The sequence below is a fragment of the Berghia stephanieae genome, chromosome 8 (genome assembly GCF_034508935.2).
Source record: "Berghia stephanieae isolate SIO BIC M18660-M18661 chromosome 8, UCSD_Bste_1.3, whole genome shotgun sequence".
Lineage (NCBI taxonomy): Eukaryota > Metazoa > Mollusca > Gastropoda > Nudibranchia > Aeolidiidae > Berghia > Berghia stephanieae.
In genome coordinates, this window is record NC_088367.1 from 44679000 (window position 1) to 44693396 (window position 14397).

General features: G+C 33.3%; 1 protein-coding gene across 1 annotated transcript in view; it reads left to right on the top strand.

The window, feature by feature from the left end:
• LOC144979026 (uncharacterized) overlaps positions 1-14397 on the top strand; it is a 91800-nt gene that overhangs the window by 31088 nt on the left and 46315 nt on the right. Inside the window, exon 12 of the mRNA XM_078925641.1 lies at positions 13813-13853. Within this exon, the coding sequence (XP_078781767.1) occupies positions 13813-13853 (41 nt within the window). The remainder of the gene's footprint in view (positions 1-13812; positions 13854-14397) is intronic.

The window sequence follows — 14397 nt, forward strand, 5'->3', positions numbered from 1 at the left end:
CAGTCAGTACAACGGTTGGTGCCAAGTGGTATCAGGGTTGAGAGTCATTTAAATCGATCGATATTTGAAGGACGGCTTGTCTGGCCAAATTTTTAAATATGTGTTTATCCAGAGTACGGCAGAATGCCTGTTGGGCTAGTTTTATTTGTTTCGTTTTATGTGGTATATATTATTCTTATCAACCAAACAGAGATGGAAGAGCCCTTAGGATCACGAAGGACCGGTGTTTGAATTAAACAGCAGTAGCCAGAGTTTGGGGAAAGATAATAGGCTTCAACAGTCACTTCCCTCGTAATGACGCATAGTAACTTAGTAACTGGTTCTAAACTATCGGAACAATGGTGGACTTCTCCGACGAGCATAAAAATGTATCCATAGGAGAAAAACATTAAAAATATGATCATGTTTTGACTTTTATATATTCTGATCACATAACATGTGAAAAAGTTCTAGCCAGCATGAAGAATAAAACGTACCGATTTTCTATGTTCAGGACCCAACTGCTGGTTGCTGGGCGGACGTGACATCAGACTGTTAAAGCATATTTCAGACAATAATCATGGTGATCAGAATAAGATGATTTTTTTAGTAATTTAAGAGAGTAAGCCTATGCAAAAGGTTATCTAAGACATTTGGTGCAAACTGTCAATTATATATCAGCAAATGGGTTTAGTGAGTACATAATGCAGGCATATCAGTTAAACTTGGTCCATGCATGATAGGTTTGGGCAGTTTTTATGTCAAAGTTACTGGACAGGTTATCATGTTGAGTACTATTTAATCAATCATTCTTAAATTGGTTTAGGGGTGTTGAAACAGGTGAAAGGGGCATTTATCAAAATAATGTTATATCATAAAAGGCGGGGTTTAACATCAATATGTAGGAATTGACGTTTCAGGTTTGATTATGATTTGGTCTTACTCTTAGGGGTTGGATTATAGACTGACAGGGAACTGTCAATAACTGCAAGGGGGCGTGGAAACAATGGAACTGTGGGTAAAATTTTGATAGGGATAAAAGAGGATGTTTCGAGGAAAACGGGATTATTCTGATTCTACTTGACTATGAGCTGCACACTTTAAACCTTATGTACTCACCATCTTTTATTTGAATATTTTGGACATAGAATTTGTTTGGTTGCAATTTGTGAAAATGTAAGTTGGATTGTTAAACATGTTAAACAACGCAATAAAAATCGCTATATAAGATCACAAGCCTTTACATATGTATTTGCTACACCACATATGTATCTAATTTGGTGCCGTGACCAGGATGTGTTCTTGTGAAGATGTTTTTAAATTAACGAAGTTGGCTAAAATTTTGAATTACTTTATCTTAATATAATGAAACCAGAACAACTACCACAATTAAAAATAATAAAGCAAAATAAATTAAGATCAAAAAATTATAAAAGTATAGGTTATGCTGAAAATTTAGACGAGGATTATATTTTTGTATTTGAGGGAATTTGGGAGTTATCATTTGAAGCTAAATCAGGAGTTATAGGAGTAGGAGACAAAGTTTTTATTCCCGGGGAAAACATAATAGAAGTGGGTACTGTAAAAGAAATAATTAGAGGGATAGAAGTCACTGAATTAAGTTCAACAGAAAGTGAAGGAATTACTTTGAGGGATATTAAAATTGACCATATATATCACGATGAAGTTGGGCCTAGTGAACAAAGGGTAAATTAAAAATAGAATTAGATGTGGATGTTTCTGTTCTCGAGGAAATAGAAATCAACATGATTTGCTGTAGGAGGGTTTAGTGGTTATGTTATTTGGTAACAAGAAATGGCACAATTTTTAGAATTTTTTACAATTAGATGCCCGGGTTGCAATAAAGTTTTTGGGGAAGCAGAATATTTATCAAAAGATAATTTTTTTCATTTTAGTGATACTCAAGGAACCGTAATTATCGATGAGATAAGTGATATTAAACTAGGGCAATATGTTATAGATGAAACGAGTAAGACGGTGTCCATTCATTGCGATAAAGATTTATGTGATGCTGAAATAGGTTATTATTATATAGCTTTAACATTGGAAGAAATAGAGGCATTTGAAGGAAAATATTTAATATACAGCGAGTGTATTGAAAGAATATTGGTAAGAGATAATGAATAAAGAAATAAATAATTATTAACAACGAAAAAAAAAGAATAAAGTCAGAAATGAAAACTATAATAGTGTGTGAGTATTGTAGAGAAATTTTGGATGTTAAGGAACCTTTATATTGGCGTAATAAATTTGAAAGTGTTGATAAAATAATAGCAGTAAGGGATACTACTGAAGACAGAGAATTAGTACATTGTATCAAATGTTTAAAAATAATTGGTTATTGTCGTAGAAACGTTTACACCATATATGAGCGTAATATATCTGTTTCCTCCAAGTTATCTAAAGTTATTTCGAAACACGGTGTCCGAAGGTAAATAAATAAATAAATACAAGGAATTAGTTAAGGGGATATTAATTAAGAAACAAAACAAACAAAAATGGCCGAAAATCCGGTAATTGATGCAGCAACAATAGTACAAAATTTACAATTAACACTAGATCAATTGTCGAGTTCTATCTCAAATCAAGGAGTAGGTCACTTGATAGAACCCTTTGACGGGGCTTCTCACAAATTTGCGGAATGGATTAAGAGTGTTGAAAAATATAGCTTGCTCAATAGTTACAATGATATAAACCAGATAAAAATTGCGTTAATGACAGCAAAGGGGCCTGTCAGTGATTTTATTGTTCACTGGCAAAAGGATAATTCAAATAATATACAGACTTGGAATGCTTTGAAAGCTGAGTTAGCTGTTCATTTTTCAAATATTACGAGTCCAGAGCAAGCAACAAATCTGTTAAGGCAGATTAAACAAAAGCCCGGTGAGACAATTACTGCATTTAATCAAAGATTGCTTAATCTCGCATCAGAGGCATTTGCAGATGTTAGAATGGATTTAGCAGAAACTAAAACTCTCGTGGAGAGACAGTTAGTAAGCTATTTTGTAGACGGACTGTTAGATGATGGAATGAAATTTAGGATATTGAGAGAAAGTCCACAAACGTTAGATGCAGCTTTGAAAATAGCTATAGGGGAGCAAAATTTAAGAAGAAGATTCGTTTCTCGATTTTCTTCTAATGTGCGTAAAGAAGAGGACATGGAAGTCCAATATATGAAAACAAAAAATAAAGTATGCACAATATGCGGCAGACAGGGACATATTGCTGTTAACTGCAGAAGAAGGGAGATTAATGTTGTGACTAATGACACAAGACATAGAAATCAGCCTATCCGATGTTACTTTTGTAACAAGCTAGGACATATCCAAAGGGATTGCCGAAGTTTGAAAAGTGCTCAAAGGGGCAATTCGATGAATTCAAATTCACAAAGTGGCTACAGTAATTATAATCGACGTGGAAATTCAGGTGGTAATTTTGATCGGAACAAGGAATGGGATAAGCCGAATCGACAAAGTTTTCATGAATTCAACAGAACTTTTAGGACGTTTAATAAACCAAACACAAAAAACTAGAAAACTCTTCAAAGAGCGAAACCGCTTTGGGGAGAAAAAATAATTCTCAATATTCAGTCTACAGTTTAAATGTTTCAAATAACCCAAATTCTTGTCTCGTTAAAATACAACAAGCACAAATAAGAGCGCTTGTAGATACGGGATCAGAACTTAGTATAATTAATCAGCGAGTTTATAACAGCCTTAAGTATAAAACACCATTAAAAAGAAAACGCATAACATTGTGTTCTGCAAATGGTTCTAATCTAAATGTTTTAGGTGAAGTAGAATTAGATTTTAAAATAGCTGGCATTAGGTTAAAACACAGCTTTATCGTAGTTTCAGATTTGAATAGAAGTATAATCCTTGGTAGGGATTTTTTAGTTAAAAATGGTGTTAGATTATATTTTGATCTAGGGAAAATGAGAATACAGAATGCCTATGTTCCGTTAGAAAATGATATTCACGTGTCAGCAGTATCTCGTTTAAACAAAAACCATAGAGATAAAACCGAAAACTGTGTATCTAGTAGAGGCTAGGATAAAGAAAAATCCATATTTTGATGAGGAGAAAAGTTATGAAATTATAGAGTTAGACAGGGGATTTATAAGCGAACAGCCAGAAATTAAAATAAGCTCATCAATAATTAGATTGAATAAAAAACGAACATTTCCTCTACAGCTAATAAATCTATCAAATAAATATGTTCGGTTGAAAAGAGGTTGTATCATTGGAAAAATACAAGAGGTGAGCGTGGTTAACGCTATTGATTGTCCTCGATTAAACCCAAAAACCGAAGTTAAGTCGGATGAGGAATTCATTAAACAAATTATAGTAAATGATGAATGTAAGAAGCCAGTGACAGAAATGATTCTCAGAAATAAAAATGTATTTGCGTTTGATGATTCAGATTTACAATGTACTGATCTATTAGAAGCCGACATAGATACAGGTAACCATGACCCCATTAACCTGCGCCCGTATAGAATACCGTTATCACAGAGAGATAATGTTAGTGACACGATAGATGAAATGTTGAGTGCTGGAATTATCAGGCCAAGTTTTAGCCCATGGAATTTTCCGGTAGTTCTTGTAGAAAAGAAAGTAGATGGTTTGGGTAATAAACCGAAACCACGCATGTGCATTGATTTTAGGGCATTGAATAAAATAGTGAGAATAAAAAGTTATCCTATTCCACTGATTGATGATATAATTGGTAATTAAAAGATAGTCAGTATTTTTCATTATTTGATTTAAAATCTGGATTTCATCAAATTTCAATGTGTGAAAGTTCCATTCCGAAAACCTCATTTTCATGTTTTAAAGGTAAATATGAGTTTAACGTTTTACCATTCGGCTTAAAGAACGCACCTTCCATATTTCAACGTATGATAAATAAGTTGTTGATAGGGTATGAACATTTTACAACCGCTTATATAGATGACATATTGATTTATACAAAATCAACACTGGAAGATCATTTATACCATATCCAATTAGTGTTTGATCGGCTTTTACAACATAATTTGAGACTAAAATTATCCAAATGTAGTTTTGCACAATCAGAGACTAAGTATTTAGGCTTTATAATAAACACCAAAGGAGTTAAACCTGATACTGAAAAGGTGAACGCGATTAAATCGTTGAAACCTCCAGCGAGTGTAAAACAAGCACGCAGTTTTTTAGGTTTGACAAGTTGGTACAGGCGTTTCATTCCAAATTTTGCTAAAATAGCCGAGCCGATCATCTCGTTGACAAAGAAATATGCACGTTTTAATTGGGATGAAAACTGTCAAAGAGCATTTGATTATATGAAGGATAGTTTAACTGTGGTTCCATTGCTCGCGTACCCTGATCCAAACAAGCCTTACATTCTGTATACTGATAGTTCAGATACATGTGTAGGTGCAGTTCTAGTACAAAGTTGTGAAGATGAAAAAGAGTGTATACGAGGCATTTCCAGTGAAAAACCAATATACTTTTTAAGTCATAAAATGTCGCAGTCACAAATAAAGTCATATTCAACTTCAGAGAAAGAAGCTTTTGCAATTCATTATGCCCTGAATAAATTACATTATTATTTATATAATGCGAAATTTGTAATAAAAACAGACCACCAGCCTTTAAAATATTTGTTTAGTGCGGAACAGAAAAATAGAAGAATTCAAGCCTGGGCGTTAACTATAAACTCTTATGACTGTGAAATAGAATATTTAAAAGGATCAGAAAATGTATGTGCCGATTTGTTATCTCGATCGCCGCCAGAAAATGAAGATACCACTGTTGAAATCGCAACTTTAAATTCAAATAAATTTAATCCCGAGGAATTTATAAATGTCGAAGTCCATGATGAAAATAATGACGAACGCCCTACGTTACCCGACTTTGATATAAAAGATGAACAACAGAAGGATTCAGATATAGTAGAAATAAAAACAAAATTAACAGATGGAACAGCTGATACTTCTTTATATAATAAATTCATCGTAGTTGATGACATTCTATATTATATTTCACAAGTAGATGAGGATCCAATATTAAGACTGTATGTGCCAAAGCATTTAAAGCAACATGTGATTAAACAGTACCATCATTCAAATGGGCATATGTCAGTAGGAAAAATGTTCGATGCTATAAAATTAAAATATTATTGGCCAAATTTATATAAGGAGTTACATGAGATTCTAGGAGAATGTGTGACATGTAAAGTAAGAAATATGAAACAACAAAAAGCACCGATACAAGATACAGATATCCCACCTTATCCTATGGCAAGCGTCTCTTTAGATTTATCGGGACCTTACAAACAAACGTTGTCAGGAAATAAATATATTGTAACTTTTATAGACAAATATTCAGGTTGGCCGGAGGCATTTCCAGTGCCAGATAAGACGGCTGACAGTATCATAAACCTTTTGCTAGAAGAAATAATACCTAGACATTCATGCTTATTATCAATTACTACAGACAACGGACGAGAGTTTGATAATAAATATTTTAAAGAAACTCTTGAATATTTAAATATTGTTCATATTAAAACAAGTTTCTATCACCCCGAAGCAAATAGTAAAGTTGAAAGAAGTCATAGGACTATGCATGACCTATTAGCAAAAAAAATGCAGGAAAATATTGACACATGGGATATACACTTGAATAATATATTGCTAGCAATACGCACTAATGTTTCGAAAACCACAAAAATGTCTCCATTTTTTTTGTTATACCATAGAGACCCAGTACTCCCTCTAGACAATGTGTTAAAACCCAGAAGAAAATACGAAGGTGAGGAATTCCATAAAATCGCGTTAGAAAATCAACATCGTACGTTTATGACACTTGTAAAGAACACGAAAGAAGCGAGGCGTAAACAAAATACAGTCATAAATAAAAACAGAAAGGACGTAACACTTAAAGTAGGAGATCCTGTATATTATCGTAATCATGCTAAATCCAGCAAACTAGAAAATAATTGGCTGACCCATCACATTATAGTTAAACAAACAACACCAGTATCCTTTTTGATAAAAAATCAATTAACTAACAGGATAATAAAAGCGCATGCAAATGATCTTAGATTAGCAAATCTTGAATGGCAAATAAAGCCACAACAAGGACGACGAATATTACGTAAAGCAGCACTTGCAGAATCACCACCGGAGGATAGTGATAACGAAAGTAATGATTCAGACAGTAGTCAAAACACTATCATTTATGATTATAATGAGAGAACTGATATCCCAAAATTAAACGAACCAAATCCAAATTTTGTGAATAATGATAGCGAAAATTTGATTGATAATGAAGAGGAAAATCTAGCTGATGAGGAAGAGATAATGGATTATGAATCCAACCAACCTACCACTATGATAGGTACACCAGCACAAGAAGATAGTATTATGAAAACGTTTAATAAACGTAAAGTCTTGGACGATTCAGATCAATCTGAAGATGGCATTCCTATGTTCGAATTACAAAAACGACTTAGAACAAAAGCTTATAAAAACACAAGGAGCAGAAAAAATGTTCATGAAATCCAGTGTAAAAATAGACCAATTGCTACTTCGACTCGCAAAGTCGATGATATTTGCAAAGTTATCAAGACTGTATTGTCAAATATATAAGAAACTACGAATTATAATCAGACTGTATTGTCAAATATATAAGAGACTGAATATTTAATTTTAAAAGGTTTCAAAGTGAATGTAAAGAAAATAATACTGGTTTATGAAATAAGACTGAAAAGTCAGACAGCTGATAATGATTGTGACACAAGCGGTTAGCTTGTAAAGTATCAGTTTTAAAAAAAAATTAAAAAAAAAAAGGAAAATGAGAAGAATATTATTTTCTTAAAGAAAGTACCGATCGGACGAAAGAACGTTGACGAAGCATACAAAAGAATCAAAATTTTTATCTTTTATGTTATGATTTATAACTGTACAGTATTAATGATACCTCTATAAATGTAATATTTATGAAGTTAATATTATGTACTACCAATAACCTTGAGTTATGAATGGTGTGATTTAAGTTGATGTTTGTACTTGTCCACAGGTGGGGCACGAACCATCAGTCGGTGTTCATTACCCTTTACCTTTCCCTGTTTCTAACCAAAGCTATTGTGGTCAAAGAAAATGTTGTGTTTGACAAAGTAAAGGAAATCAGTTCCTCACGAAGTTCATGGATCATAACGCTGGTCCTAAGTTTACAACCGTATGAAGATTTAATTAACGATTTCTCTGAGAAGGCGTCACAGCTAGAAAAATTAGTTTTTGGGGCAATAAAAAGTGACATAGGAAGGATGCAACCACCATATCGGGTTCATTTTGAATTTATCAAACATGAACTGGAGCATATAACAAACATGAAATACGAAATAACAAATAGTTTTCAAAGTTACAAATCTTTAAATCAAAGGAACAAGAGATCATTGCTTCCCTTCGTAGGCAAGGCAATGAGTTTTTTATTTGGTACTACGAGTGAAAGTGATTTAAGAAATATTCGGAAGGCGATGAAAAAGTTGAAACAAAGTCAAAATAAAATCCAACATATTGTTAAAGAAAGTTTGTCTTTCATTAACATGTCGCATGCAGAAATAGTTAAAAATAGAGTGAGAATTAATAAAATAAATGTTGGACTTGCTCGACTATATAGACAAGTGAATCAAGGCTACAGTGAATTAAAAACCGATTTGGGAGGTTTTAAAACCTTTGTGAGTGTCTATATACAATTAGACAAAATTGCTAACGACATTCGTGAAATGATGTTAGAAACAATAGCACGTTTGGAAAATTTGCAATTACAGATTGCTGTAGTGTCGATGGGAAAATTATCTCCATCAGTGCTTCCACCAAAGTTACTGATAAATATGTTAGTGGAAATAAAATCTAATTTGCCATTATCATTAACGTTGCCAATAGATCCATTGACACAATTATGGAATTATTACAAAATATTGTCATGTTCAACAAGCTTTGAAGACAATAACCTTTTGATTATGATTTCTGTACCACTAGTAAATAATGGAAGAAAAATGGAAATCTTTGCGGTCCATAATTTACCAATCCCAAATCTTAATATGTTGTCACAAGACACGAACACTTATCAATATAATTCTAAGTTTATGGTTGCAAAATATGAACTAGAAGCTAATGCTATTGCGATCAATAAAGAGAAAACTAAATACGTTTTGTTATCTCGAATTGAAGCAGACACGTGTGCAAAACCTGAATTGCCGTATTGCGAATTCAAAAGTCCGATTTACCCCATTAATGTTAGTAAATTTTGTATTATAGCGTTGTTTTTGGAAAACAAAGAAAATATTAAAAAGCTTTGTAAGGTAACTGTAAGTTCTAATGAAAACCTTCCACAAGCTAAATATATCTCTCAGGGTCTGTGGATTGTAACGTCAGTATTTCCATTGCGATTTACAATACTTTGCGAAGACAAAACGATTAGTTCATTTACATTACGTACAAAACCTCCACTTGATGTCGTAAAATTGCCTTTAGGATGTACTGCTAATAGTGATTATGTTACACTTCCCTCATATTACACAATGAACTCCACCATTAATGTACGAGCAAATTTCTCAGCACTCAAAATGAAAATTTCTGGTTCATCCTATACTTTGTGGGAGCCTCTGAACAGGGTGATAAATAAATATAATCAAACATGGGATATAAAGAACTTGGATAACGTTGCTGACATTGACATGTCTAGTTTGATAAATGATATAAATGCAATGAATGAGACCACCATTAGTGAAGGGTTAACTTTGTGGAAATTAGTTGCATTATTAGCAGGAAGTATATTAGCTGTCATAATAATGGTTGGAATAGGCTTGTTAAAACGGGATATAATTGTGCCTAAAGTCTTATCATGGTTAGGAAAGGGATTGAGTAAGCGGGAAAATTCAAGTTTGAACCCAACTGAAGTAATGGCGATGTCAAAACAAGACACACCTGGTGAATCGGAAGTGACTGAAACGCTAATGACGGCGACAACGACAGAGGCAACTCAAACACAGCCACAACAGAGGTCTGGAAATGTCTTAATCCCTTTGGTCTATCCACGGATACCTTGAAATGGAGTAACAATCTCGACAACCACTACGTCATTGATACGTCCAGAATCAACACAATCTACAGACTACAAACTACACAGCAACCTCAATTACATCGTACCTTCCAACTTATACAAACTTGACAGAATTTATAAAATAATATCTGTATCAACACAGATTTCTTCCATGAACCATTTTATATTTACATTCTTTATTGAACAATTGGATTACTTGTATTTTCTACGACAACAATACCCAACGATGTACGATGTCAATAATTACATAAACGTTCAAGATACGATTGTTTTTACAAAAATGATGTCCAATTGTGAACAATACTACATCCTTCGTATGCAGTGGTGAGCGTATTCAAATTTAAACTTATGTCAATATACAAGTGTGCAGCACCCATATCTACAACTTATAAACATTGAATATTATAATAAAGCCTGTCTTAGTATCATTGTAAAAGATAAAGGCTATATATGTATATAAGACAATGCAGGAAAAAGTATCGCAAAACGCCACATGAGCGATTTCCTTGGATTCATTATCGTATGATATTCAACAACCTGCGTTCAAATAACGAAAATATTGTTGACCTTATTCGACCCTACTACATACACTACTAGACTACGTTATTGTTACATCATCTACCTGGTGTGTGGACTCACATCACCCACCGGTACTCTGCAAGATTACATCATCTACCTGGTGTTTGGACTCACGTCACCCACCGGTACTCTACAGATTACATCATCTACCTGGTGTGTACTCACATGCCACCTCATCAAAACTCGATCAACAAACACAGACAATTACAACACACGACCTCTGTCGACTACTACACAAGAACTCTTTGTCAACACATGGCTGAGTTCACAACTTTCTTTTGACTTGCTGGATAAGTCAAACTTCTCGCACACAGTTAATCTTGAATTTTTACAATTTCATCTACAATGAGACTCAACGTATACACAAGACAACCACAAATATCTACGAGGAGAATCGACCCAGATGCCGGAGATGAATGGATTACAGCGACGTCACAAGACCAAGAAACAACCCAACAGGTTAAGCATACGTTTGCTACCTGTAGAGTCTTTTTTCGTCCCAATTCAAAAGACTCGAACAAATACAACACACTAATTGCAAAAGTTGGTCACTTTAGTAACAGCCCACAATCACATACTATGTTAGATTTTACTTATTCAGTTATTTACACTGTACAAAATATGTATAAGTCGGACAGACTAATGACTGATTATTTACAAACACTAAATATGTGATGTGAACAAGCCGGACAGACTATTGTTTGATTATTTATTCAACGCTAAATATTTGAATGTGAAGACATTATTGTGATAATTCTAAGACATTTACAGAGGAAAAAGTTTTTAATTAATTACCAATAAATAAAGTGAATTTATGACACTTGGGCTATTCAGTGACCATAACACACACAACAATGCAACACGTAGACTAGATACAATCACCTCAACTCTTATAGTTGATATATTTTTTTCATTACATGAAAACTCATTCTAAATGGAGACAATGACTTAATTAACAATTACTGACAATTTTCACCGGATGAATCATTCTCAAGATGAACTGTTTACGGAGAAATTTGTTACCTCTGATGGATGACCATAAAGAACATTTTGACTTCAAACTACACCCTGATGATTTAAAAAGCTTAAAAATTGAAACATCAACAATGAACAATGAATGATAATAACTTCAACTTGAATTTTAAAATGATGATAATGCTATTATTATGATTTATTTTTAAATATTTTTTATTACTAATTGAAATATAATTCTTCGTATTTGAATCTAGATGTCTATAAAACATTATTTGTACCACATATTATAAGTTGGAATTAATGTAATAATGTTGTTTAAATGGAATCATACAATATAAGGGAATGTCAAAGGTATTGGTTTTGAGATGACAGTAAATGAGTAAACATACATGGAAGCTGAGATTATCACCCATGTCGTATAGAGTTGAATTTGAGATTGAATAAGACAACGTGAGTATATCACAAATGGAAATTGAACCATTCTTTTTCAAGCAAGAATATGGATATATGATTAAATATGACGGGAATTAACACTTGTATTGCTATGAAGATGGAATTTAAGATGAAAAGATAATTTTTCTTTGAACTTTTAATTACTTGATATCTTACTGTCGATGTTGTAATCAAATTTGATGTTTGTGAATTTATCAATGTTGTAATACTATAAAACCTATAATCGATATATATGAATGTTGTAATCAACTTTGGGTGTTTTAGAATTTAAAGTTTAAAGTTTTTAAATATTAAACTGGTATAAGTATTTATCATTATTTTTAAAATAGACTATTTCTTACATTTGTTTATTACATTTTAATTCGACATTACATATATATTTAATCTCTTACTGTTTTTTTTTAATTGAAATTGTTTTAAGTCAATTTAAATTCTACGAAAGGGGCGTATGTAAGAGAGTAAGCCTATGCAAAAGGTTATCTAAGACATTTGGTGCAAACTGTCAATTATATATCAGCAAATGGGTTTAGTGAGTACATAATGCAGGCATATCAGTTAAACTTGGTCCATGCATGATAGGTTTGGGCAGTTTTTATGTCAAAGTTACTGGACAGGTTATCATGTTGAGTACTATTTAATCAATCATTCTTAAATTGGTTTAGGGGTGTTGAAACAGGTGAAAGGGGCATTTATCAAAATAATGTTATATCATAAAAGGCGGGGTTTAACATCAATATGTAGGAATTGACGTTTCAGGTTTGATTATGATTTGGTCTTACTCTTAGGGTTGGATTATAGACTGACAGGGAACTGTCAATAACTGCAAGGGGGCGTGGAAACAATGGAACTGTGGGTAAAATTTTGATAGGGATAAAAGAGGATGTTTCGAGGAAAACGGGATTATTCTGATTCTACTTGACTATGAGCTGCACACTTTAAACCTTATGTACTCACCATCTTTTATTTGAATATTTTTGGACATAGAATTTGTTTGGTTGCAATTTGTGAAAATGTAAGTTGGATTGTTAAACATGTTAAACAACGCAATAAAAATCGCTATATAAGATCACAAGCCTTTACATATGTATTTGCTACACCACAGTAATTTACATAAAGAATGAAATAGGAAAAAAAGATCTAACATAAATAACTAGAAGGGATGAGAAGTAGAGGAGGAGACAACAATGACATGTGTGAGAAGTCTCGATATGCATTTGACAGAAAGGATTTGAGCAACCTGATGGCTGATTGATTTCTGCAACAGGTTGATGTACTTGATATGATATGACATGGTAGATAGGTCTGTCTTTTTTTTTTTAATTCTATTATTGACGCTGATGATTTTTCCCCGTCTTGTTTAGATATGAAAACTAACAAGGATAAAACAATTCATCATTGTAGACCTTCAGAGTCAATAGAACCATGGAGCCGGAGTTAATCCCGGTTTCTATAGCGTGATATGGACAATACTAATGTTTGTTATACTTTGAATAGGACGCTAGTCCATCTCAAAGTACTTTCCACCAGATCTACAGACCCAGCTACCCAATCACCTGCTGGTTGGACAGGGAGGTCTGAAATTTTTTTTGACTGCATCCGGGATCGATCACAGCCCCTATGCATGTGAAGCGAGTACTCTACCAACTGAAGCATCAAGACGCCCTATTCATCATTGTAATCATATTTTACTTTACAGCTGCAAATCTAAGTGACTCTAAAGCATACGAATTATCGTTGGTAAGTACTTAAATCAAGTTTGCTGTTTTTCCCCTTTTATTTGTTCTGCCTATTAACATCCCATATATAATTTATTTAGTAAATGGTGCCTCTAAGAATATTTCTTTCCTAACATCGGTACACCCCAAGGAAACAGTCTCAACCATGTCTTATTTATCGATTCTCTCTCTCTCTCTCTCTCTCTCTCTCTCTCTCTCTCTCTCTCTCTCTCTCTCTCTCTCTTCAAATATTAGAGGCTTTGTGGCAACTTTTCAGCCATGTATTAAGAAGAGACCCAGTGTTTAGCAGAAACCTCAAACGCACAAATTATCAACGTAGAAAATATGTAGCCGAAGATCAATTACAGAAGACCGTAAAGAAAGGTGGTAGAGACTCACACTGAAAAGGTGGCTGAGGAGTCATAATTAGACGACCAGAAGGCGAAAGGCGCTAAGTCAAAGTAAGTCATATAATTTGTTAGGATGATGAGCAACTATTGGTACATGGAAAATTTAATAAAATATTCAAGAACACTTTTACATCAATCTGTTAAGTGGTGGCATAA